Source organism: Pollicipes pollicipes, unplaced genomic scaffold (assembly GCF_011947565.3).
Source record: "Pollicipes pollicipes isolate AB1234 unplaced genomic scaffold, Ppol_2.1 Scaffold_4219;HRSCAF=4965_pilon_pilon_pilon, whole genome shotgun sequence".
Classification (NCBI taxonomy): Eukaryota; Metazoa; Arthropoda; class Thecostraca; order Pollicipedomorpha; family Pollicipedidae; genus Pollicipes; species Pollicipes pollicipes.
The window spans coordinates 30747164-30773844 of record NW_023596448.1 but is presented as its reverse complement, the minus strand read 5'-3'; the positions used below and the strand labels follow the sequence as shown (position 1 = coordinate 30773844).

The following is a 26681-nucleotide window of genomic DNA, read 5'->3' as shown; positions in this document are numbered from 1 at the left end:
TGTCTGACCGAACCTGCATACAAATATCGACTGGCAAACAGCTGGAGAACCGGCAACACGCCGGAAGAGAAAACTAAAGATGCTGCATTGCAGAAAAAAACATTCCCAGCGGCTTGATAAAAATAGCATAGTCAACTTGACTTATGATGCTTATTTGGAGGATAGCACTGGACAGTAGCATTGCACACCATTGGCTACTCTCTGACACCATAACATGGTTAAAATTTTGCAAGACACTGCCCCAGATATCAGATATGTGACACCTGATACAGATACACGATATGTGACACGACACACTGAATGTGAGAGGCAGCGCCTAAGTATCTCAGTTTCGGAAAAGGGATGTATTTGGGGTTTGATGTAAAGTGCAGGAACATAATTTAACGATTGCGGCCGCATTGTGCCTTATGCCTCGTGCATTGCGCGAGCAAACACATCCATTCGGAGTTAATTTAATGACAATCGGGTCCAAAATCAAACTTATTGGTCTGATATTCTTTTCAACCTAATTGTCAATAAAGGCGAAGTTAACTTGTTTCGCTCACCGATTAGCGCACGCAACATCCAACCCGCCGCGCGACCCAGCCCGTCTTCCAGACGGGGTCCAACTATTTCGGCCGGCAAACTTTTGAGCCACGCTACTTCGCTCCACAAACTTTTTTCCAACTCGGCTGGCAGCTACCGGCAAGTTCTCCCTGACGCAGGGCACGCGCGCTATGTAACACCAAGAAAGGGACGACCGGCTGAGCAACGCTTATAAAGTCGCTCGACAGTTCTCTTCGGCAAAACGTCTCATGAAAGTTCTCTTCTGGGCTGGAGCCACAGCGATTTGTGACGGGTTCCGGGTGTCAGCGGCCCGCTCCCCATGCCTTACACCATGGGCTCCCATCGCAGTCCGCGCAGAACGCATTTCTATGCGAGACCGCACCAAATGCGCACGTTCTCGGCGGCCCGACTGTCGCACCGACGGCGCCGGCGCCAGAGCCGGCGGCCCGACTGTCGCATCGAGGGCGCCGGCGCCGGAGCCGGCGCCTGTGGAATGGACGCGTGCGATGGCCCAATAACCGCCTCCGTCCGACCGCACGGAAGCCTCCAGCTAACCGCAAGGAGACACGGCGGCGGGGGCGGCGGCGGCGGCGGCCCCAGCCTTGAGCGCGGGGTGGCCGGCGGCCCGCGGCGGGTGTCAGGGTCACCCGACGCTCGGAGTCGGCTGACAGCAGCCACTCAGCAGCGGGAGCACGCGCACGCCAGGCCCGCACGCCACCGACGTGCGGGCCTGGACGTCGTGCGTCGCTGCAGGCGACGCACGGCGTCCAGGCCACAGGCTGGCCCCGCGCCACCACAATCGAAGGCGGGCCTCGGTCCCTCACACCCACACCCACAGCAGGGGCCTGGCCATGGGGCCCGGCCCCTGGTATATGGCCGCGCCTCAAAGTAGTCGAGTCCGCGCAAAAACTACCAGCCCGGACGTTTACGACCCCGCAGTGGTAATTACGACCACGCACGCACGCACGTTTACACGCGCCGTATCATTCCCACGGACACGCACAACCGCTCACGTGTGTAAATGCGCGCACGCGCGCGTCGCCGGCCGTCACGTGGGCAGACGGCGGCGAGAGTCCGAGGTCCGTCCGTGTGATCGTGCCGGGCGGCGGCTGAGCGGCGGCCGACCGCGGTCAGGTCCGGCGCGCTCCGAGCACGGAACCCCTCACAGCCGGAGGCGGTTAACAGGGGTCAGCTCACGGCCGGAGGCGGTGAACAGGGGTCAGCTCACGGCCGGAGGCGGTGAAAAGGGGTCAGCTCACGGCCGGAGGCGGTGAACAGGGGTCAGCTCACGGCCGGAGGCGGTGAACAGGGGTCAGCTCACGGCCGGAGGCGGTGAACAGGGGTCAGCCCACGGTCAGAGGCGGTGAACAGGGGTCAGCTCATGGTCAGAGGCGGTGAACAGGGGTCAGCTCACGGCCAGAGGCGGTGAACAGGGGTCAGCCCACGGCCGGAGGCGGTGAACAGGGGTCAGCTCACGGTCAGAGGCGGTGAACAGGGAACCCCTCACGGCCGGAGGCGGTGAACAGGGAACCCCTCACGGCCGGAAGGGCGAACGGGGTTCAACTCACGGTCAGAGGCGGTGAACAGGGAGCCCCTCACGGCCGGAGGCGGTGAACGGGGTTCAGCTCACGGCCAGAGGCGGTGAACAGGGAACCCCTCACGGTCGGAGGCGGTGAACGGGGTTCAGCTCACGGCCAGAGGCGGCGAACAGGGAGCTCCCACGGCCAGAGGCGGTGAACAAAGAAAGGTCAGCCAGGCCAGAAGCGACGAACCAGGGTCCGCTCAAAGCCGGAGCCGGTGAAGGACGACGGTGTCCGACCGACTCTGGGGTCGGACCTCGGTCTCGGGCGGCAGTGACGTCAGCAGTGAGTCAGTCGGCCGACGCGTGCGGACGAGTGCGTCGTCCGGGGTTCACAAACTAGGAGGGTCGCGGCAAGCGACTGTGACACGACGTGCGCGGATTTCTGCCTGTTTGAGGACCCGCAAGATTAGCTCCCAGCCTTACGCACCACCTGAGCGCGTTGGAATTCCTCCAGACCCAGTGACGTCACAAACAGAGCCTTCGCACCCCTGAGCCACGCTGCGACGCTGCCGGCGACTGATCGCATCCATTGCGTGCGGTCGTGTCTCACTCAGATTTGATTAGCTTGCTTTTGGCAAAAAGATTCACTTACAAAATTAGCGCGGTTCGCAACAGCTGCTCATCAATGGACAACTGAGCTCGACGCAAAATAACACGGCCCATTTGGAAGGCCACCAAGAGGGCAGCCACCGTTCCCGTCCGTTTCTAAACCGAGCCCCGGATGTTTATCACCGCCCCTATCCGCCGCCCCCCGCCAGCCGCCCGCCGCCAGCCGCCAGCCGCCCGCCGCCCGCCGCCCGCCGCCCGCCGCCAGCCGCCAGCAGCCAGCCGCCCGCCGCCAGCCGCCCCCCGCCAGCCGCCCGCCGCTAGCCGCCAGCCGCCCCGCCGCCAGCAGCCAGCAGCCAGCAGCCAGCAGCCAGCAGCCAGCCGCCCGCCGCCAGCGGCCCCCCGCCAGCCGCCCGCCGCCAGCCGCCAGCCGCCAGCAGCCAGCAGCCAGCCGCCCGCCGCCCGTCGCCAGCCGCCAGCCGCCAGCCGCCGCCCGCCGTGTTTCACTGCGAGACGACGCGTCGGCGCCGCGCCATTTCGAGGCCCCTGGACCACGGTCATTGCACCATCCTTTTTGCAATCCCATTGACACCGCGCGCGTGAAACACGCACCGGCATCATCTCTGGGGGTGGGGGAGGGGGAGGAGGATGGGGGAGGGGTCAGCCCGATCTCGGCCTGGCATCGGACTGCTCTCACCATCGGCTATCAATACTGCTGCCTCCCAGATCGGGGCCATGGCTGAGGCCGGGAAACAGACGGCGGCGACGGCGGCGGCGGCGGAGGCCTATTTCTGTCCTCTGAAGTGAGTCCTGTTTTTGTGCGTCCTGCTGCGCGTTCCCAGGAGCCGAGACGGCCTCCTCGAAAGAATCAAATATAGGCCTCTAGGAAGACAAGCCCAGTCCCGGCCGCGCGAGCTCAGCATTTTGATTGGTTGGTTATTTAGGTTTTGGGCCCATCGACCGCACGGTCACGCAGCGCCCAGATCCCAGGATCAAAGGAAGCCACATCATCGCGTTGTGTCATCGTCACTGAGGCCTTGCGACGCACTCAGCAGCTGAGGCTGCGTGGCGTCGCCGGCCTCTCACCCCGGCGGCGAGGGCGGTCGCCGCGGGGCATCGAGCCCCGCGCCGCCGGTCGGACCACGGCCCGACCTGGACGGGGATACGGCCGGTGCTGTCGTGTGGACGGTGCCCGCCGGCGCGTCGACCTGAACGAGAGGTCGGGACAGCGCGTGCGCTCCCACTTTCGGGCAAGAATGGCATGTTCACAGTGAATGGAATGGTCAGATGCGGCGACGATGAGGTGCACCATCGCAGCTCTCCAGACATAGGCGAAAGGAACGTCTCAGAAAGTCGGGTGCCAAACCCATTCTCAAGTCGACTGCTTCCACGCGTCGCTGCGGGGTCAACGTCCCGCTTTCTCAGAAAGCAGGGTCGGCACGGCACCCACGGGTCCCCGTCCCCACGCCTATGGTGGCGTGGTTACCTCGCCGCTGGTAACCGCCCGGGGGCGGTCGATACGGACAGCTGGTCGGCCGAGGCAGCGGGTGCTCCTCTCGGCAGCCCGGGCGCCTCACTGACCTTGGTAGCTGTGCTGGGGGTTGTCGATGATGCGGATCGCCCTGTCAGGAATCACGGGAGCGCCGAACTCGTCGCCGACGTCCTCCTGAGGACAGCGCAGGGGAGGGCAGTCAGCGGCGGGGTCGAGGGTCGGCGTGCTGCGGCGGCGGCGGTGCTGCTGGCCGGGCGGAGCCGCGGGACGTGATGGCCGGGCGGTAATCACGGGCTAGCGCGGTGGAGGCCGAACCCAGCACGCCCCAACAGAGCCCAGTCCGGACCCACGACCCGGGCCGCCACCAACACGACTCAAAGCGCCGCTCAAAACGCATCGCCGCGGCCGGGACCGGCGCCCGGATCAGCCGCGCCGAATTTGTCATCGGCATTGACCTTTCCGTGCGCTGACCAATGGCCGTCGCTGGCCGGTGGCCGGGCCCCGCCGGGTCGGCCCGGCCCGGCCCGGCAGCTGACTCGGGTCGATGTGACCTCGACTCGGCTGCACTGCTATCAGATCAGTGCACTGGCTCGCCGCGCCGCTCGCGCCGAGCCGGACGCTAGCAGCAGCCCGCGCGGTGCACGCAAATGCGCGAGGCGTGGTGCACTGCTGAGTACTCTCCGGAGCGAGACGAGGGGTCTGCTCGCGGCGCAACAGCAGTCCTCCATTCTACGTGATGTCAGGCACAGCCTTTGCAGGACGTGTTCCCAGCGCGAAACGTTGTCTGGTTATATCTTCGTGACCTTCGTGACAATAAATGCACATGCGAGATACCTTCATCCACCTTTGCAGCGCCCCTATAGATGGAAACGGTAAATTATGCTGTTGTAAAACACATTTTAATTACTCGTGGTTGGTCCTGGATGCGCAAATTGCCATGCATTTAATTGACTCTGTTGCACCATTTCTGTATCACTTCCATCCAGAAGCGGAACAATATTCTGTGCGCTCGGCAAACATTATTCATGACGTCACGCAACATCTTTATCATCCAGATTGCTGCACACACCAAAAGGCGCGGAATCCATAGGGCATAACGCCATAAATGACGTTAACGGCACAGATTCTTTGTCGTCCGGGTCGCCGCGAACGCGCCCGAACTGTCCCGCTCGGTTTGCTCGTGACGTCACAGCGTGTCGAGACGCGGGACACCAGTGCTCAGGCAGGAGCCGACCGCGAGCTCCGACCATCCCGTGCTGCTGTTGAGGCAAATTAGCCGTCTTCTGACATCTAGTGGGAAAAGTTCGTTGACGGGAGCTCGCCAGCCCGCAGACAGAACGCGCACCGCCCGCCCCATGCGTCTATAACAAAAGTGATCGCCGAAAGTGATCGGAATATTTTCCTCCAGTCCTCCAGGAGATGGGCACCACCATAGTTTAGAGTACAAGCAAACGACAGTTACTGGACTTGGACAGGGTGCTGGTTCCGTGGCTCATTCGTGTCTGCGGAGCCCAGCCGGCGGCCATGTCCGGTCCCCATCCTGCAGCAGCGCCGAACAGAAGGCAGCCATTTCACTAGTCAAGGACAACAGCGTTCAACTCCGGTATTCACCACCAATTAGGCGGGGATTTGTACGCGAACCAGGCTGCGTGCCATTCGGAACATATCTTGACTCAGTCCGGCCTTCGGGAGGCGCCGGCTGTTTGAACACCTGGAACCGCGGCCTGTCCGGACCTCCAGCGGCGCAGTCTGCCCCAACTGTCCGGACCTCCAGAAGCGCAGTCCGCCCTAACTGTCCGGACCTCCAGCGGCGCAGTCCGCCCCAACTGTCCGGACCTCCAGCAGCGCAGTCCGCCCCAACTCCCAACAGTTTGGACATGTTTGGTCGGACGTCACGTCACGTCCGCTGATGGGGCGGTGCTCACAAGCCTAGGCCTGCGTCCAGCCCGCCATCAGACAACACAGACAACACAGATATGGGCGCTGCATGACAAGTCAGCAGTCGATGCCCCCTAAAACCCCAATTCATCATCCTCATCATCATCAGACAACACAGACCGCTGATGGTGCGTCAGCCATTACCGAGCTTAAGTTCTTTTCCAGTTATCAGACGTCATGTGCCGTTGATGGTCCATCAGCCATCATCCGGCCCCTGGTCCGTCCAGTATCAGGTGTCACCGTCCACTGATGTCCCATCAGTCAACAGACCCCTGGTCCCTCCACTATCAAACGTCAGTTGCCATTGTGGAGCACGTCGGCTACTAAGGCCATTTGGTACCATCGGACGCCACCGTCCACTAATGGCCCATCAGTCATCCGACCACTGGTCCCTCCACTATCAAACGTCAGTTGCCATTATGGAGCACGTCGGCTACTAAGGAAATTTGGCACCATCGGACGCCACCGTCCACTAATGGCCCATCAGTCATCAGACCCCTGGTCCGTCCACTATCGCACGTCACAGCCCACTGATGGCACATCAGCCATTACAAGCCCACGTACCACCGCTTTTCCGCCCCCCGGTCGTTTGCCGCCTCATTTAGAGGCCCAGCCGACCATAGCCGCCAGCGAAGCGGAGAAAGAGAAAACGATGCTGCTAAGCGTCGCATATCACCAGGTGAGACTAGCGCGGCAAAGTTGACGTGTGCCGCAGGCGGCGTCCGGGTCCTGAAAAACATCGCACGTCATTTTACGACAGAATCATTTCAGCACTCTAATGGTCAGTGGAAGCGCTAGGTTTCCTGTCAATACCATTCCGTCCCAAAGATCGCTTTATTTTCGTCAAAAGCGACGCAATTTCATCATCTAATCGTCTCGTGACAGATAATCGATCGGCGCGCGGCGGCTTACACGGTCCTCCAGTCCGCTGTAGTCGCTCGCACAAGCTCCCACGCCACGTAATATCGTGACCGACGTCCGTCCCAGCCGGCGCGCCTGCCCGAGTGGGCACCTGCCCGCACTCGGGCAGGCGCGCAGACGGTGAAGACCGCGCGCGTAACGCGCAACACACGTCACATGTGACAAAGATCGACAAAAACCAACGTCGCATGTCGAGCCAGACATCACAGCGAGGAGAGCACCCTTCCATTCGAAGTCTTCGCTTCGAAAACTTGACCTCGCCCACCGCATTGACGTCACCGACGTCCACGTAACGCCGGCGCCTGGGTGACGTCACAGCTGGCTGTGTGACGCCACCGCTCGAGGCCCAGCGGCGCTGTTTTGACGCGGGGAGTGCCAGTCACCCGACGGAGTCCACAGCGGCGCGGATCGATACCGGAGGCAAAAGAGGCGCGGCCGCGCCGGCTGACGCGGCGCTGACGCGGCCGGGCGCGCGGCGCGTCGATTTCGCCGCCGTCGCCGCGACCGGTGTGAAAGGCGGCGACGCTAATGACGCTAGACGCCACGTGCGTCTCCTATTCACGTCTGTTACGCTTTTTTCTTTGTTCGTTTTAATATTGCCTTGTTTGGTGAGCGCGGTGCACATATGCACGCACCGTTCTGTGGACCAACAACAGCTCGGGTGACCATGTTGGCACCAACGGACCATTGCGTCCAGCCGGATTCGAGCCCAGGCCGGCGCGTGTGAAACAGCGAGCGTGTTCGACCTCACGATATCCTGCTGATACTATTCTAGAGCATGCTCGGGAGAAGCCGGTGCATGCATAATATATGCAACACCATGAATGACAGATGACACTGAAGCGTGGGAGGCCATAACGCCAGTTCGCGGCCAGTGGGAGAGGCCGCTCGAGGTCTGGTGAGGTTGGCCACGTCCGCTCAAGGTCAGATGAGGTCAGCCACGGCCGCCTAAGGTCAGACGAGGTCAGCCACGTCCGCTCAAGGTCAGACGAGGTCAGCCACGGCCGCTCAAGGTCATATGAGGTCAGCCACGGCCGCTCAAGGTCAGGCGAGGTCAGTGGACGGGGCAGGTCATCACAGCACATTACAATTTTTCCACAAAATAACGCCGTTGAGCCGCAATTTCACGGCCGGGTGGTGGGGTCAAGACACACAATGCCGTCTAGCATCAGCTCGCCCAAAATCCACTTCATCGAAAAAAAACAAAAAACACAAAAAACGGATTAATTATTAACGACCTACCCAACGGCAAAACGCGTCAATATATTCAGATGTACCTCGTGAACCAGTTTCATGCAAGGGCGAGACAGGCGGCGCTTGAACGGCCGACTACGGCATCACACTGGCCAGTCAACGAATATAACAACCGTGTTGTATGCGAGGAAAACAACGCAACGCAATGGTCCAATGGGTTTCAAGTCAGCAGCGCTGTGAAATCGATGGGCCCAAGGCGTCCAGGTGATGGGTCAAAACATGCTGGCGCCTGCGGACCACTGCGTCCATCGGCACGGTGTCCCTTTTCTAAGGTTGTGGGGCGAACGGGTCGCTGCCATCCTCCTGCGATGTCCAATCCAAGCCAGACACATCCGGTGTGTGATGACGGCACAGAGCGCACCCACGACTCCGTGGACCGTCACCAACGGTGTTTGGTTTATCGTGAGGCCCCGCTCTCACGAAACAACGTCACGTTGCGCACGACACGCTGTCCTGGCGTGAACAAAGATAACTCCGCTGTCCAGAACAAAGATAACTCCGCTGTCCTGAACGGAAATCACTCCGCTGTCCTGAACAAAGATAACTCCGCTGTCCTGAACAAAGATGACCCCGCCACCGGCTCCACCTGGTTGCCACTGCAGAGACGTCAGGTAGGCTCTCATTCCAGTCCCTCGCCTGTCAGCATTGTGTGTCATTGAAGCTTTACGACGCACTCAGCTGCTGAGGCTATATGGCGTCGCCTGCCTCTCACCCTGGCAGGAAGGGCGGGCACCGCGGGAACCGAAGCCCGTATCTCCGGTTTCCCAGACGCGCAGTGATTAACGCAGACGAGGTAACCACTACACTACCGGCACCCTTGTCAACGCTGTGCATCAGGATCAATCTGGTCAGGCCAGGTCAGGCCAGGTCAGGTCAGGTCAGTCGGCTCCGGGGACGCAGCTCCGCTGAGGTATTGCATACACACCTTCCCCTCTTGACGGCGACGATCCTATCGTGGGCACAGAGTACCCCCCCCCCCCCACCTCTTCAGCTTACCCCCCCCCCCCCCATCAGAGTACCAGGTTGGCCCTGGCCCGGTTGGTTATATCCAGGGACGTAAGCAAGGGGGGAAGGGGAGGGGAGGGGGCACCGCGGCCACCACAACCTCCCCTGAGCAAAGATGTTCACACAAGGTACTGGACGCTTTCGCAGATATTCTGTCCAAATTCAGCGGAGTTTGGGGGAAATCGGACATCTCTCAATCTTTCCTGAGGAAAATTCTGGCGCCGTGCCAGCCCCTCCCCCGGCTCCCGCCCCCGTCTGGCGCCGCGCCACTTACAGCCACGTAGCTCCGCATCCGGCGAATGTCCGCCGCGAAATCCCGCAGCGCCGCCGGACGCCGGCAACAAAGCCGAAGCCTTGCCCGGCGCAAAGCCGAAGCCAGCCAACGGTCCAGTCACGCGGCGGCAGGACGTCTGGAGGAGAGAGACCAGACCGCCGCAGGCCGCCGCCGCCGCCGCGGGCCGTCGCGCTCAGCGGCCAGATCAGCCATGCGGGGTTCTCCGGAGCCTGGTAACGCAGTCCAACCGGCAATAGCCCAAGTACAGTGCTAACGGTAACTTGATGTATATACAATATATTTAACTACATATATGTATATATACACATATATGTGCAATGCAGTTTCCTATATATATATATATATATATATATATATATATATATATATATGTATTGATAAAACACCACGCATGCCACTGCTGCAGGCAGTGACCATGCAATCTCAAACGCCGGGCACGGAGGGGCACGAATAAACGCAGCGCGTTCCTTGCACGCGACGTTTCGATGACAATCCAGGGAGGGGGAGGGGAGGGGGGGGGGGCTCCAGGCCCATCAGTTCGTCATGCTGCGCGCACGGGCTCAAAAAAGGCCAGTTCCGACCACTCAGAGCGCCGGTCTCCCTCCGCCTACGGAAACCCCTCACTTTAAGCAAACCCGCAAACCCGACGGGGGGGGGGGGCGGGGGACGGGCGCCCGAACCGCTTGGGAATATCGCAGACCCATCAAGTCCACCTGTTTTGACAGCGAGGCAGGCCAGTTCACACCGTTTTCACCGTGACGAAAGCGGCGGACGGCGATCATCGGCGGCCGCCGCCCTGGCGGTCCGTGGAGGTAAACTCCGCGGGTGGTGCATTATCACTCCCACGGCTGGCGCCCGCAACAGCAGAGGCAGATACCATACTGAGTGGCACGTGGCGACCAGTGTCATACTGGGAAAGACGCTGTCATGCGTTACAGGCAAATGGACATAGGCGCTTTGTGCGACCATTATTGCGTTCGGTGCGCGTTGAGGCATATATTTTGTGAGGGCACGTATGCTTCGGCGCGATCTATCACGTCTGTTTATTATAGTGTGCTTAATATTTCATTTAGGCTATTAATTAGCAATGATACTCTGCATTTGATGTGATCCACTGATATTTAATTGCCCACCTTTGTCAATGGGATAAATGCTACATTGGCGATTCGTATCTGCGGGCGGCCTATCTGTTTCCAACTACTTATCTATTCACTTGTGTTTCACGGAAGGTGTCATCAGCCTAACGCGTGATTCAGAGACCGCAGCGCCAGCTGACTGCCGCATGGAGAGGCGAGCCGTCAGTCCGTCGGCCATCTTGTCGCGCGAGTCACGCCGGCGCAGCATCCCCTCAGCACCGGCGACCGCTGGACGCCACGCGGCGGCGATCGGTGTCGCAGCGGCCACACCGCCGCACGCGTCACACTCGCGGCCGCCCCGGCCCCATAGTGTGACGTCAAGTACCGGGCGGTGTTTGTCATCCGTGCGCGTGGAACAAAGCGGCCAGAATGCGGGTCCTCCCGTGAAAACAACGGTGAGAAGCCGCGGGAAGTGCGCGCGCGCGCGACGTGCGCAATAAAACAGCCGGTGCGCAACGACGGGTCTCGTGTTCCACACCTCGCCCCGAGATGACGGCACGCTATTAGGCCGCACATGACGGCTCCGCGGGTCAGACTCAGTCGAGAGCTGGGTGGGGTAGCCCGGTCTACTACCACCGTCTGACACGAGCACGGTGCACCGGTGCTGGCACAAGCGCGGCGCGCCGGTGCTGACACGAGCACGGCGCGCCGGTGCTGACACAAGCGCGGCGCGCCGGTTCTGACACGAGCTCGGTGCGCCGGTCCTGACACGAGCACGGTGCACCGGTGCTGACACAAGCGCGGCGCGCCGGTCCTGATAAGTTGATGGCCGTGTGGGGCGGCGCGCTCTGGCCCGGTAAGGCTTCGCTAAACCAATGAAAGCTTTCGACAGAGAGGCACCGCTCAGAAACCGCCACTGAATGACCAGTCGTTGATAAACCGCGCTTAGAAAGTGCTAATGAAAGGACAGTCGGTGACATACCACGCTTAGAAAGTGCCAATAAAAGGGCAGTCGGTGAAAGACTAGGATTCGGATGTGCCAATAAAAGGACAGTCGGTGACAGACTACGCTTAGAAAGTGTCAACAAAAGGACAGTCCGTGATAGACTACGCTTAGAAAGTGTCCATAAAGGGACAGTAGGTGATAGACTACGCTTAGAAAGCGCCAACGAGAGAACAATCGGTGAAGGAATACGCTCATAAACCACCAACAAAGAAAAACCCGGACGCCAATCCGAGAGCAGCCAACTTCGGTGACCACTGACCAACGGGTGACCGCGCCAGCCGACCACTGACCAACGGGTGACCGCGCCAGCTGACCACTGACCAACGGGTGACCGCGCCAGCTGACCACTGATTAACGGGTGACGCGCGTCAGCTGACCACTGACCAACGGGTGACCGCCCCAGCTGACCACTGACCAACGGGTGACCGCGCCAGCCGACCACTGACCAACGGGTGACCGCGCCAGCTGACCACTGACCAACGGGTGACCGCCCCAGCTGACCACTGATTAACGGGTGACGCGCGCCAGCTGACCACTGACCAACGGCTGACCGCGTCAGCTGACCACTGACCAACGGCTGACCGCGTCAGCTGACCACTGACCAACGGGTGACGCGCGTCAGCTGACCACTGACCAACGGGTGACCGCCCCAGCTGACCACTGATTAACGGGTGACGCGCGTCAGCTGACCACTGACCAACGGCTGACCGCGTCAGCTGACCACTGACCAACGGGTGACGCGCGTCAGCTGACCACTGATTAACGGGTGACGCGCGCCAGCTGACCACTGACCGGCGGATGACCACGCCAGCAGACCACTGCCAAACGGGTGACCGCGCCAGCAGACCACTGACCAACGGATGACCGCGCCAGCAGACCACTGACCGCCGCTACCAGCTGACCCGTGACCGGTGACCGCGGATCGCCGTCTGCTGACCGGCGCGGTCAGCTCGCTCTATTGAGACCGGCCGAGGCGGTGCGAGACATCGACGCACAAAAACCCGACCCTGGTATCTGGTTCATCTGATACAAACCGGGCCACCACTGCATCGGCTCCAGCCTGCCGATCCAGCTCGCGCTGCGGCTGGGTCTGCTTCAGACGACTGCGTCGAAGAGCGGCGCCGCAGCTGGCTGCGAACAACTCTCGGAGAAGGGCTGGGGCGGGGGTGGGGGCTGGAAGCCTCGCCAACGGCGGAGGCCTGGCGAGCGGACGGGCCGGCTCAGCCTGCACGTCCAGGCTCGCGCGGCGCACTGCCCGCTGCCAGTAATCCATACCGCGTCACGCCACGTTGGCGATGCCAGTTCAACGCACGCGGCAGAAACGCAGCGGAAGGCACTCGCGTAAATACGCCGATTGGGATCAATCGCAGCGCCGAGGCCAAGATAATCCGGTCCACCTGGGCCGCGCCGTTCGATAAGCTCGAGTAATTGACGGCGGCCTTCACGACACTGCCACGCAACAGCACCGCGCCGTAACTCATACCACACGACGTCATCGATTGGCATACATATCCCACGCGGCGACGATCTGCCCCGGCCGTTCAGCACCGGTGCCGCAGCGCGGCGTCGGCCCGTCCCGGTGGGGGACCTCCAGGCCAGGCAGTGGCGTCGGCAGCGTTCCGCGTTTGGCGCTGCGGCCTGGATGAAGCTTCTCTCAAAGAGCAGCTACCACGCGACACACGCACAAATTTGATTCCTCGGCGTTCAACGTCACCGCATGCTTTCAGTCCTCTTTTTGAAAGTGTCGACCTCGATTTTGCAATGGTCGCCGACCATCCATATGCATATTAACACGCGCCGAAATTCGACAGGAAGGGAGGGTGGGGAGGGGGGAGGGGTGCCGCTACCAACTAACACGTGCCCCGATGCACGAAGCAACCTGATCCCTGAACCCGCCTAGCATGCGTCCCGTCCGTCGCCAGCGGGCGAGCCGCGGCGACGGATATGACCTGCGGAGGTGGCCGCCTCCCCCCCACCCGGTGCCGTCCGCCCAGTCGACAGACATGACCTGCGACGGCGGCCGCCTCTCCCCCGCCCGGTCCCGTCCGTCCAGTCGACAGACATGACCTGCGGAGGCGGTCGCCTCTCCCCCGTCCGGTGCCGTCCGCCCAGTCAGCGTCGATCGATGACCGACCTCCGAGACTCGCCTCCGTCGTCCGGACTCCGTCCGCGGGCGGGCTTGGCTCGGCCTGGCGGCAGCGCTTGGCAGCGTCCGCGCCGTGCTCGCACCCCGGCGCTGTTTCCTCGGCACACCGCGGACCGGACGGCCAGGTCAGCACGGACCGCGACCGGGTACGCAATCACGACAGCTGAGGATCACACGCCCCCCCCTCCCTGTGACCGACACGAAGGGCCCACGCGGCCACGAGTTCACGTCACGGATTCTGCGGTTGTTCTGAGTAGCGCGCAGCGCGCGCCAGACCACGGAACGGTAACGCCCGGACAGCCCAGCGTCACGGACGGCATCGGACAGACCAGCACGCCCTCAACCTCACCATGAAAACATGGCGATGTTGGCGTGGTTTGCCCGCAGCACGGCGGCGCACGCGGGCTCAGTGACCCCGCTCGGCATGCACCGGTCAATCACGCCATCGCGGCCGTGGCACCCGGCGCCCGCCGGCCGCCAGCACCGGCCAATGCCGTCGCTCTGGCCACCCGGCGCCCGCCGGCCACATCACCGGCCACCAGCGCCGGCCAGTGCCGTCGCTCTGGCCGCCCGGCGCCGCCGGTCCGGAAGCAGGTCACGTGACGGCAGGCCGCTGCCGGTCACGTGGGGCCTCAGTCAGCTGACCCGAGCCCTGTGCCGTCGCACGGAAGTCACCAGCAACCCCCGGCGGGTCAAGGGACGGGCTCGGCCTCAGGAGGTGATTAGACTCGGACATGCTTCAACTGCACGGCTGTCGGCGCCCGCGCCGCACTGAGCCCGCCGGAACGGCCGGCAACAGAAGGCGGGAGAAGCCGGAGGTCAAAGCGTCGGCGGCGATGTCAACGCAAGTGCTGAGGAAGTTTGGCCGAGGACTGCAGACTAGACTGTAGACGGAGAGACTGGGAGACCGAACTGCCGATGGGAGAGACTGGAGACCAGACTGGTGACAGGGAGGACCGGAAATTAGACGGAGGAAAGCAGTCCGGAGTGACGATAAGAGTGTGGAGTGACGGCGGGAGATACTGGAGACTTTACTGGCACCAGAACAGACTAAACTGATGGCAGGGGAGGCTGGGGGATTAATTGTTGACAGGAGAACCTAGTCTGACGACAGGAGACTGGAGGCTAGACTACCTATAGGAGAGACTAGACGGAAGACTAGATCGCCCAACAGGAGAGACCAGACTGGCAACAGGAGACAGGAGACAAGAGACTGAAGGCTAGACTGCTGAAGGAAAGACTACAAGCTTAACAGCTATAAGACTATAAGAGACCATACCGGCGCCAGGAGACTGAAAACCAGACTACCGACAGGAAACATTGGGACCAGACTGTCGGCCGGGCAGACTGGAGACTAGACTGCCGACGGGGGAGACCTGAGGCCAGATTGCCGACAGGAGAAACCGGAGACTAAGCTGACAGCAGCTATTAAGACAGGACGAGGGTTGTCGACACCAGCCTGAAGCCGACAGCCTGGTAACTAACTCGAGCACCGGATTGGCGGACTCGACAGACCGATCCCCTGAAGAGAATCGCACCCAGCTGACGTGAACACTACCGCCGGCGTATTTCAGCCGACCTTACACGACCCGACGGAGTCCTGCGCTGATCGCCGCCAGTGTCAACAAGCGAGGCGTGGCCGCGCGGTGACGGCCTACACAGGACATCCGGCACCCCCAGACGCCGTCACGAACAGGAAGGGGCCGGCCGGGCTGCGGCAAGGCTGGGGCCGGCGGCTGCGCCGCTGCCGGCCGTGCCGTTTGTCCGGAAAGCGGCGCTGACGACTCTGCGCGGGGCGGCGTGGGCAGCGGTGTGGGCTTGCCGCAGCGGTGCGAGCCGCGCAGAGTTGCCAGTCGGCCGCCGCCCTGGCCTCGCCACAGCGGCGCCGCCGACCCGTCGGGCAGCGGGAGGCAGGTGACCGCCGGCCCCCGCCCCAGCCGGACAGCGAGCGGACGCGCGAGCTAGGCCAACTGGCCAGGGCGGCGGCCGCCGTGTTGACGGTCGCGTCAGTGAGCCGCCATCGGATGACACCAGCGGTGGTTGGGTGTCACCAGTGGCACCCCTGTGTCCCGTCGGTTGTCGATTGACAACTGTCAGCTGACACGGCGTCCGCGCCGCCGACACCGTCCCACGGCGGGAGGCGGCCGAGCCGCGTCGTCCATCGGCCGCCGCCGCCGCCGCCGCCAAAAGAAGCTACGTCAGCACTCCGACCAGCCCCCGCCCCTGGCTCCGGTCCAATCCCGTCCCCACACAAGACCGCTGCCCTCAGCGCCGACGCCGCACCGCCAAGAGCCCGCCTCCGGCCGCCGCCGGACCCACTGACCTGCTCTGGACCTGCTCTGCTGCCGCCGCAGCGCCGCGGTCGCAACACAAGCACCGCCGGCGCCGGACCGTCGGACGCACCGCCCTCACGCCGCCGACACCGCGCGCGGACTGCGCTCGGCCGGCAGGCGCCGATAACGCCCGCCGGCGGTGGTGGCGACGCGCAGGTGCATCTGGTGACGTCAGAGGTCCAGGGCGCCGGCCGGCCCGGCGGAGAGATTGGAGCGGAGCGGGGCACGGCGGCGAGACGGGGGTCAACCGGGTCAGGGAACGCGCGCGGCCAGCGGCCTTTTGATCCGCCTGCTCCCCGCCGCGAAGATGTCACTCCGCCTGAGCGACTGCGGTGGAGTGATCCCAAGAGAGGGAATGGGGAATGCGTTGTTTTGATGTTCTTGGCGACAGAAATGTTGGCGGCGACGGATCGGTGCCGGATGGGACGTTCGGCGAGCTCTGGAAACAGGTCGCGACTACCACTGCAGGATGACAACCTTGTGAGAGGACTGCATCACAGCGCGCAGCTGTAACACGGCTTGCTCCTGGCACTTCTGATCATTCTTGACAGGGGTTTACAACGAATGGAGAATCGGGAGGGTTTAACCTGATATACCCTTTAAAGAAAGCGCGGTCAACATTTACACGAGTCTCGTCTGCCAAACGTGCGTGGCACTTCACTATCAAGACGACTGTCACACGCACCCTTGTCACGACCTTCCACACCGGTTGTCGTGTTCCGACCCGTTACAAACCCGCAGGAACCGAGCCCTGCACTCCCGCTGCCAGACGGCAAACCCCTGCACCGTCGCCGGGACAGGCGGAGCAGCACCAGCAGCCATATCGACATAGCAATATCAGCCAACGCCTCGCTGTTGCTTGGTAGATGTATACGCCACTGGGGCCTTTGGACCGCTGGTGCATTTTCGGCATAACGTATGCGGCGGCATGTTCGCCCTTTCCCGTGTATTTCGTCCCGTGGCCGTGCGCTTCAGACGCGGCGCGACTCTGGGCAGGGGCACGAACGTGGACGTGTTCCGGCGCTGGAGCCGGGCGGAGCGCCCGCTCCGCCGCCCTGGTCCTATGTGACGTCACAGGTCACGTCACGAACGTGATGGTCCACGGAAGGGGGGGGGGCCAGCAAGACGGGGTCTTAGGAGCCGGGCCTGTCTGGCTGCGTGCTCGCGACGTGCGAATTCATGCAGAACAAATATAATGAGCAGGGTTGCCTTAGTCGGTAGCTTAGGGGTCGTCAATAATATGTGTTATTGTTACGTACGCAACGTTTAACATCGAGGGGGATGGAGCGTAACCAAAGCGCAGCGTAGCCAAACAGGAAGGGGAGAGGGTCTGCACAAGCGTAGCTTTACGCTCAGGTGTGGTATCAAATCATGATACCATTTTTCAAAATGTTCAAATGTTCAAATGTCCAAAAAAAGTTTAAAACCTTCAAACCGGATATCCTTGGTTTCCTCTCATGACAAACATTCCACCCGTGTTAGTTTCGCACCTTTAGCCAAACAAGGGGACACACGGATGCTACCTTTAGATGATGCTACACTTAATACGCACTCGGTGGGGGCCAATTCGACCGCCGCCCCCATGTTTTTTTTCCAAAATGATTTCCGAACAGCCCGGCGTAGCCGCCCCAAACTTTGCGCACGAAATCAAATATCAGATATAAGAATATAAGATCTTTTGGTATCAAATCACATATACGTTGCAAGGTCACTGACCTGTGGCAGGTCAAAGGCAGGCCGCGGCTGCCAGCGAAGGTCATTTCTAGGGAATCGTTCAACCTGATACGGCAACGGAGTGCTGAACAAAGCACCTCCGAAATCGCTTCTTGGGGAACAAACCAATTGATAGCATAATCACAACAAATTCCATTGACCTAGGGTCAGATATGGAGGTCAGAACAAGGTCAAAATTAACGTGGTTTTTACTCGACAGCTAATTTAAGGGGCAGTTTCGGGTGCTCAATTCGAATTTATGAATGACACGGATAACAACAGACAAGTTCCATGGACTTCCTGAGGGTCAGAGTAGGTCACTGACCTTAAATGACCCAGGTCAACATTTTGTTTTTTACCGCCTAGTGTAATTCCTGACCCTTATTGAAATGGCAAAATAGGAGCCATCTCGCAGGTTTTTGGCCACCATGACATACTAAGGCCACTGGTCTTAATTGAACACCATCAACCTTTTGCCTGGAACAGGTATCTGGGTTCATGGGCGGTTGCGTGAGGAGGTCTGGGGCACTTTGGACACCAATCTGGAGTTTGACCTTGTTTGACCCTATCTGACCCCGAAATTACGACCTAGGTACCTTACATTTTAACACAAGTGAGTTCACGTGCAGGCCAACCCACCTTTTGAATTTGGTGTCCCTAGCCACCTTATTTTTTAGAGTTTTTTTGGGACCTCAGGGCGTGGGCTAATTGACCCCCTCCCCCCCACGAGCGAAGGGTATTCAACCGGCCATCCGGGCGCGTATAACATAGCGCAACCAAGGGGAGGGGGGGGGGGGGCTTTCGCCCAGCCCAATAAGTGTGTAACCAGGGAGGAGGAGGAAATAGGCCAAACTGCATAACGTCATTTATGAACGACCCCTCATTTGATGAATGCGCCGAGCGTGCCGCCAGTATACCCCGGTTATCGGCGACACGTCACGAACGTCACACGCGTTACACGCGGACCACGACCACCGTGAGAACTTCGCTGACGTCCGCACCGACCACCAACACCGCATCTGTCCGGGAGCCTGCACACGCGCGCTAGGAGGCCTCTCTCCAGTACCCACCACGGGACGGCGCCGTCTGCGCCCTTCCCCCGCCCCCTCCCCCGTCCCCAGGAGCCACCAGACGTTTTCGGCGGCTGCTGGCCCGGTCGATCCGACGGCAGCGGCCGGATCGACCGGGCCGGCGGCGGATCGGCTCCATCGATCCACAGATCCGGCGGACCGATTTTTGAGACCGGCACGGGGCGGCTGTCCGACCAGGCCTTCGCAGCAGGACCGGCGGCATGGCGAGCAACGCCCGCCCACCGTCACACTGACCGCGGTCAAATGGCTGAGCTTTTCAATTACGGTCTAAAATGGCGACGACAGATGTGCAGCACATCAAGTGGAGGAGAAGAGTGAAGCAAATGTTTCGACATTAATTACGAATTCACAGGGTGTTTTTTCAGCGGGTTAGGTTCACGTCTGTCAGTCGTAACTAAACATCGTTTGCGTATTTATCGAATCCTTACAGGGTCAGCGTTTTGGGGTTTGGGAACGATTCACTGAAACATATCCATCTCAGTTCTGAATTAACACCTTTGACGTCGCACTACCAAAACGACGAATAAGCTGCCAGTACTCCATGTGCTTCACAATGGGGAGCACGATGCGCCTACGTGGCATTTGCTGCCTTACGCGGCGTTCTTTTCTCAAACACAGAACACATGTCAGTGAAGTCACAAAGCCGGCGGACGACCATCGGCCTGTGACGTCACATCTTAGGGCACGTCACCAGTTCGGCACGAGGGTTCGGTATAGCAAAGAAACTTCCCACACTTACTTTGTGTCCCGTACAAGACGACAACCGCTTTTCCAAAACCCCGGTCATATTTGAAGTATCACTACGGGGCCACATTTGAAGTATCACTACCACATATTCGAAGTATAGCATCGCATAGGGAGCCGCAATGAAGCCAAAACTGCACGGAATTCTTGCAACATGGAGCGAACGCCTGGTGCTAAGAAAGGTGAAATATGGAGAAGGAGGGCATGGATCTTACCATGTGTACGCCACGCCTTTTTCGACATACGCCAGCATCACACCAATATCACATGAAGCATCAATAACTTACGGACATGCGGTACAGACACCACTTAGTAGTGAAACTTATTAGACACCACTTACACCACTGGCACTTAAAGTCGCTATTAGGAACCTGGACTAAGACGCCATCCCTCGTGACAGCCCCGTCGCCGTGAATTTGTCCTGGGAATTTCTCGCCGCCCGTGGGCACTCATGGAACAGCTATTCCTGAAATAACCCGGGACCAGGAGCGCCGGGCGGGTAGGCGTCGACCCAGCCGCACCCGGTGACCTTGACCTTTGCCCCGCCCCGCCGCCGCTGTCGCTAGGCCGGGCGGCCTCGCTCATCGCGGGAGGGTTATTCGAGTCGTCGGCCGCTGTAGATCGTGCCGTAAAAGTCGATCATGCCTAGCTTGAAGTAGTGCCGCTACGTGAGGTTCGCGAGCCGTCCAAAGATGCGCGTTGTTGCGCATTTTTTTCGCGTGCGCGCTGCGAGTGCTCTGCTCAGAACGTAGGGGTCTAGTTTGATTTCGATCAATCACACCTGCACCGCTCACTAATCAAAATAACCGCCTACGTGCTCATGTTCGCGCTCAGGCGTGCGCGGCATTGCGTGGTCTTGCAGAGGACTTGGTGTATAGGAAGAGAACTGTGTCACACACCGTTCACACATGGCGAATACCCCCCTCACGTGTTCATTTCATGGCCTTGCATGGACCGTATGCATAAGGGCACTACTCAACAGACGTCACTCAACAGATGTTAAAGAGGGTTCAGCGCGCTCACGTTTGGTAATCAGCACAGCTGCTATGGTCTTTGCAAGGAAACATATCTAGCGGGCATAACTCACTGTCGCCACATCCTCAAAACACACCTAATATAATCAGTACCAACTTACAAGGTTACCTGCATCGCATTATCATATCAAGGAAATGGTCTCTTTAATAACAAACCCGAATCAGTCTTGTGTAGCTTCTAGAGGGCCGTAACAAGACACAGTAACAGGTACAACTAAACAGCAGGAATGTCTTGAAAGGAGCCGAGAAACCTCAGGAACCAATTATGGTGCTTTCACAGCGCAGGTAACTGCTCTTACCGCCCCCCCCCCAAAAAAAAACAGACGCCGGCCCATTTGCGAAATTATTTGTTTGCTTAGCGATGGGATCAGTCTTCCCCACTTAGCCCTAACACTCCGACACCGCACTGGAGCCCTGAAGACACTATGACGTCACGACCTGGCTCGTTCATGCCTTCATACAAACACACGAGCCCCGAAACCGTGGGCGGCGCACCCATCCCTCCCGCATCGCCCCCGGCGCGCCTGAGCGCTCCTCACCGGCAGCTGGAACCTGGCGTACTGCTGCTCCTCGGGGCTCCGCGGGAAGTACAGCGGCATCAGCACCTCGTATATGCCGGCGTCCATGACGTCCGGCACCAGCACGACCAGGGTGTCGGCGCAGGCGAAGCGCTCCAGGTAGCGCCGCACCGTACCTGCGGGAGGGGGGCCAGGGGTCAGCGGATGCTTGAGCGGGGACCAGCGGAGGTCAGAGTGAGGTCAGCGGAAGCTAGCGCTGGGGTCGGTGGAATTCAGAGCGGAGGTCAACGGAGGTAGGAGCGGGGGCCAGAGAAGGTTAGAGCAGGGGTCACAGGAGGTAAAAACAAGGGGTCAGAGGAGGTCAGAGTGGGGCTCCGCGGAGGTTAGGGCGGGATTCAGCGGAGGTTCGAGCAGAGGCCAGAGGGGGCTAGAGTAGGGGTCAGAGGAGGTTAGAGCAAGGGCCAGAGGCTAGAGCAGGGGTCAGAGGCTAGAGCAGGGGTCAGAGGAGGTTAGAGGAAGGGCCAGAGGAGGTTAGAGCACGGGCCAAAGGAGGTTAGAGCAGGGGCCAGAGGTTGGAGGAGGTTAGAGCAGCGGCCCAAGGAGGTTAGAGCAGGGGCTAGAGGTTAGAGTAGGGGTCAGCGGATGTCGGAGGTCACGACGGGCTCTCATCCCAGGTCACGACATCAGCAAGCGCCAGGTGAGGTCGGAAGAGAGGTAGGGACATCCGCCAGGTCCACAGGGACAGAGAACAGTACAGTCCAGCATGAGTCAGACTCGACCAGTGCGAACCGGTCTCAGCCGTGTCTGGTCATTGTCATTCAGACTTAACGACTCACTCCGCTGCTGAGGCTGTAAGTCAGTGGGGCTATTGGGACGGGCAGATTTGAAAGAACGTTTGTAATTCATAATCATAAATCACGAGCCGTCATGATCTGTATCTCACCAACGCCATGAGTAGAGACCGCGGAACAATCTCTCAACTTCTATCCATTTAAACGCTTCAGTGTCTGTGGGCCAAACCGAGCCATACTGCCTCGCTGGCCACAGTGAAGCGAGCCGCGTCAGTAACTGACTGTCAGTGACCCGACCGGCCCCTCGGTCTTCGCCGGCGGCACCGCAGGCTACTGCCCAGTCGGGCCCAGTCACTGCCGCACGACGGACAGGCGCAGCCACCACCAGCGGCGGCGGCGACAGGGGAGCACACGTGGGAGGCTCCAGCAGCCGACGTCCGGGGGCAGGGCTCGCGACAGGAGGACGAGAGCGGCCGTCGCAGCAGGGGGCTCCAGCCACACGGCGGCGAAACATCGAGGTGACAGGGAGCACGGTCACAAGGGAGTGCATCACGAGGATCACCGCGGCAACAACCAGGTCAGGTCACACAAGGAACATCTGACCCGCATGCTGAAACGGTAACGAACCACACACGAACACCGCGGTTTCGCAACAAACACCGCATCAGGCTTCCCAGCAACACACAGAACACGATGAGATACTACAGAAGCGAACACAACAGGGCACCACGAGCTCGCTGGTCACAACCCACCGACATGTCGCAGCCCAACATGGAGCGCCGCCCCGGGTCGCAGGCCATGAGGTCGCAGGTCATGAGGTCGCAGGTCATAAGGCCGCAGGTAGGGTCATCGCAGGTAATAAGGTCGCAGGTCAGGTCATCGTGTGTCATGAGGTCGCAGGTCAGAAGGCCACAGATTAGGCCATCGCAGGTCATAAGATCGCAGGTCAGGTCATCGCAGGTCACGAGGGTCGCAGGTCATAAGGCCACAGGTTAGGTCATCACAGGCCATAAGGTCGCAGGTCAGGTCATCGTACGCCATGAGGTCGCAGGTCATAAGGCCACAGGTTAGGCCATCGAAAGTCATAGGGTCTCAGGTCAGGTCATCGCAGGTCACGAGGTCACGGAGTCGGAAGCCTGCCGTCGTCTCGGAGCGCGGACACCGCGGTCGGCGGAGGTGACAGCGAGCGCCGCCGTCACACAGCTTCCCGGCGGCGGCCCGTGGGGCTTCATGGATCAGCGGCTCCGACCACCACGCTCGGTTTTCTCGGAAAACTGCCCCCTCCCTCCCCACACCCGAGTTCCCTCGCAGCGGGCGGTACTACGGAGTCGTGTCAGCTCTCAGGGACTGCCGAGAGAGCCGCAGTTGAGCGCCGCGCTCGGCGCGGAGGCCGGCGACAGTCGTGTACGTCGGGGAGGGCTCCCGTATGAGCGGCGAGAAATTCAATTACATTCTAAAAACAATTGGCTGCAGGCATGGAAAGGCGTCGGCTTTCAGTGTCTGGGAAACACGACTCTGTGGAGAATGGTTATGCCCCCAAAGTGGTCGGAACTACGGGACGGCTTCTATGGCCCGGCCTGTTGATTGCGTGACATCGAAAAATCCCCAGTGTGACAAACAACACTCTAACGGTACCGTCGCCTATGGTTAACGATCCCACAGTCGTTGGTGAAACGCATGCAACACGCTGGTACCCTTAGCAACGACAGCCATGACGACGACAGATTTCGTGGTGACATTCGCTAAGCTACGTTTTGCATATTCTCGCTGCCATGTCTGCCATGTAATCATGCGATTTTAAATGTTCGTAGCTAGGGGACTTACACTTAGACCCCAAAAGGAAACTGATAATAGCATTGCACTACCACCTGCAACGCAAGCCGAATTACGACTCTGGCAGATCACCAGCGCACTAAAATCGCGTCAGTTCTGATACAAATTCGACGCAACCGCGACAAATACTTCCGCACACGGCAGTCGGCGGTCTCCGGGAACCCAAGCGTGCACCGGTGCATCAGGCTCCTAAAAAGTCACGGCCGCGAGACGGCCGCACGTAGCATGCACACCGCCCGATACCCGTGTCGTGTGTCGGCACGTGGGTGGCCGCGCGGCACGAGCCAGCACGTGGCGCTGCGACTCACGGAGGGCGATGTGCGCGCCGGCGTCGGGCGGGAACTCGCGCCGGGCCGAGTGCAGGCAGGGCAGCGCAACGCTGGCCAGGCGGCGCTCATTCACCAGCTGCAGCACCTCCCTGGAGGAGAGCGCGGGCGGGCGGGTCAGGGGCTAGAGCTGCGCAGACGGGCGTGACAGGAGACAGAGCTGCACGGGCGGATGGGTCAGGAGACAGAGCTGCGCGGGCGGACGGGTCAGGAGACAGAGCTGCGCGGGCGGACGGGTCAGGAGACAGAGCTGCGCGGGCGGACGGGTTAGGAGACAGAGCCGCGCGGGCGGACGGGTTAGGAGACAGAGCCGCGCGGGCGGACGGGTCAGGAGACAGAGCTGCGCGGGCGGATGGGTTAGGAGACAGAGCTGCGCGGGCGGACGGGTCAGGAGACAGAGCTGCGCGGGCGGGCGGGTCTGGAGACAGGGCTGCGCGGGAGGGCAGGTCAGGAGACAGAGCTGCGCGGGCGGGCGGGTCTGGAGACAGGGCTGCGCGGGAGGGCAGGTCAGGAGACAGAGTTGCGCGGGCGGGCAGGCCAGGAGACAGAGCTGCGCGGGCGGGCGGGTCAGGAGACAGAGCTGCGCGGGCGGGCGAGTCGGGAGTCCGCGCCGCGCAGACCAGCGGGCCAGGAGACAGAGCTGCGCAGGTTAGCGAGTCAGGAGTCAGAGCTGCGCACTTGGGCGAGTCAGGAGACAGAGCTGCGCACTTGGGCGGGTCCGGAGACAGAGCTGCGTAGGCTGCGGACCTCCCCTGGCGGAGAGGAGCACGGACACACGACTGAGGCAACACAGCTGCGCAGGTTGTGGCAACTCCCTTGGGAGGGGAGGAAGAGAGCACAGGCACGACGGTCAGGAGACAAGACCGCACTGGCTGCAGCCCTCCCCCCCCCCTGGCTAGTGTACCACAGCTCCTTCGTCCTTTGCTACCTCCGTGCGGGCTTGAGCTCGAATCACAGTGGGGTTTGGTGGGCTCAGACACTGAATTTCGCTCAGTCAGAATACGATTCCTCAGCAATATGGGCACAGCGGAGTCAGAGTTGAACCAAAGGATGAGGCAACTGGAACGGAAACATAACAGCCGATATTCTTTTTTCAGACGGACCTTGCATATATATATATATATATATATATATATATATATATATATATATATATATATATAAAGTAAATAGCACCACTTTCGCGTTAACGGAATGTAAATAGCTTTATCGGAAAGACCCGATTCGAATCAGATCTACTGAACCAAACTCAAACTTAATGCCAAATTCCGCTGTGCTCTTCTTAATCAGCGTTTGGATCACCCTAATGCGTTGCGAATCGCGGTCGGGATCGATTCAACAAGAGCGGGGCCAGGCACAAGTACGCCTCGCGGGCACCCAGCAGCGTACGGACGACACGCGAGACCGCCGCCGGTGCCCTCTAAGTCTGCTCGCTCCACCAGCTCCCAGAAATGCAGAACAAAGCAGCCTGTACGGGGATGAGTCGACAGCAGTGCGACATCCGCGGCGCTCTGTGGCAGCACACTTGAACACGCGTCACAGGAGGCTGTGCTGTGACGGGTTTAAGAACTGAGGCAATGCGCGTCACGATCCGCGTCACGCCGATTCCGGCGGAGAGCGTCACAACACAGCTCGCAGTAAGACTCGAACCCACGCCCCCGCGTTCGAAAACTTGTTATTCTACCGCTAAGTATCAATGCTACCTGAGCAAACCCAGCACGCGCCTATATTGCTGCCAATCAGGCTGTCCACAACTGAGCACGGCACCGCACAGACGCGCTAGCCGGTGGAGCTACGTTAGCGACCGCTCTCACTGAAACAAACAAGGCCAGGCCGACGCAGCCAAACGGAATTCACACGCACACGCATGCGGGGCGCCTGGTGGAGGTTCCCCACTGCACCACCCGCCTGACGGAACACGACAACACGGGCCTGCCTCGGTCGATCGTACGACAGTGGGTGCAGAGCGCAGGAGCCCGCAGGCCGAAAGTGTTACACCGTCACTCGGTAGTACTACGGACGCAGCACATCCCTGGCACAGAACAAGAGCACGGACCCGTTTCGGCTGACGAGGCAGCACCACTGAAGACCACGGCAACTCACGCAGGCGTCCGCTGAAAGCGTCACAGCAGCTGCCGCACCAGACCTCGCGAGCAGGGAGCACAGACACTCCGCGTCGGCCGACCACGCCGCAGCGGCTCAGCGCCGGTACACCGCGTCCGCCGACGCCACGCCGTCCGCGCGGCACGGGCGCCGCCGAACGCGTCCGCCGGCCGGGCCGCCGCCACCGAGGAGCGTGGCCGTCGGGCGGGCCGGGTGCCGCGGACCGGAGCCGCCCCCCGCCGGTGGATAATCGACACGGGAACCGCGCGGCCTTACGTCATCGCGCGGCCGTCGGGCGGGATCGATGCCGGCGCGGCGGCGGCGAGCCGACGCCGACGGCGAACGGAGGAGCGACACAGACGCACGGCGGACGGAGGAGCGACACAGA

At 60.7% G+C, this 26681-nt stretch overlaps 1 protein-coding gene across 1 annotated transcript in view; it reads right to left on the bottom strand.

Moving 5' to 3' along the window:
* LOC119095166 (protein GDAP2 homolog) overlaps positions 1-26681 on the bottom strand; it is a 36216-nt gene that overhangs the window by 5398 nt on the left and 4137 nt on the right. The window contains exons 4-7 of the mRNA XM_037218045.1: positions 24267-24282; positions 24173-24206; positions 21262-21416; positions 4256-4340 (exon numbers count right to left, since the gene is read on the bottom strand). Coding sequence (XP_037073940.1) covers positions 4256-4340; positions 21262-21416; positions 24173-24206; positions 24267-24282 — 290 coding nt within the window. The remainder of the gene's footprint in view (positions 1-4255; positions 4341-21261; positions 21417-24172; positions 24207-24266; positions 24283-26681) is intronic.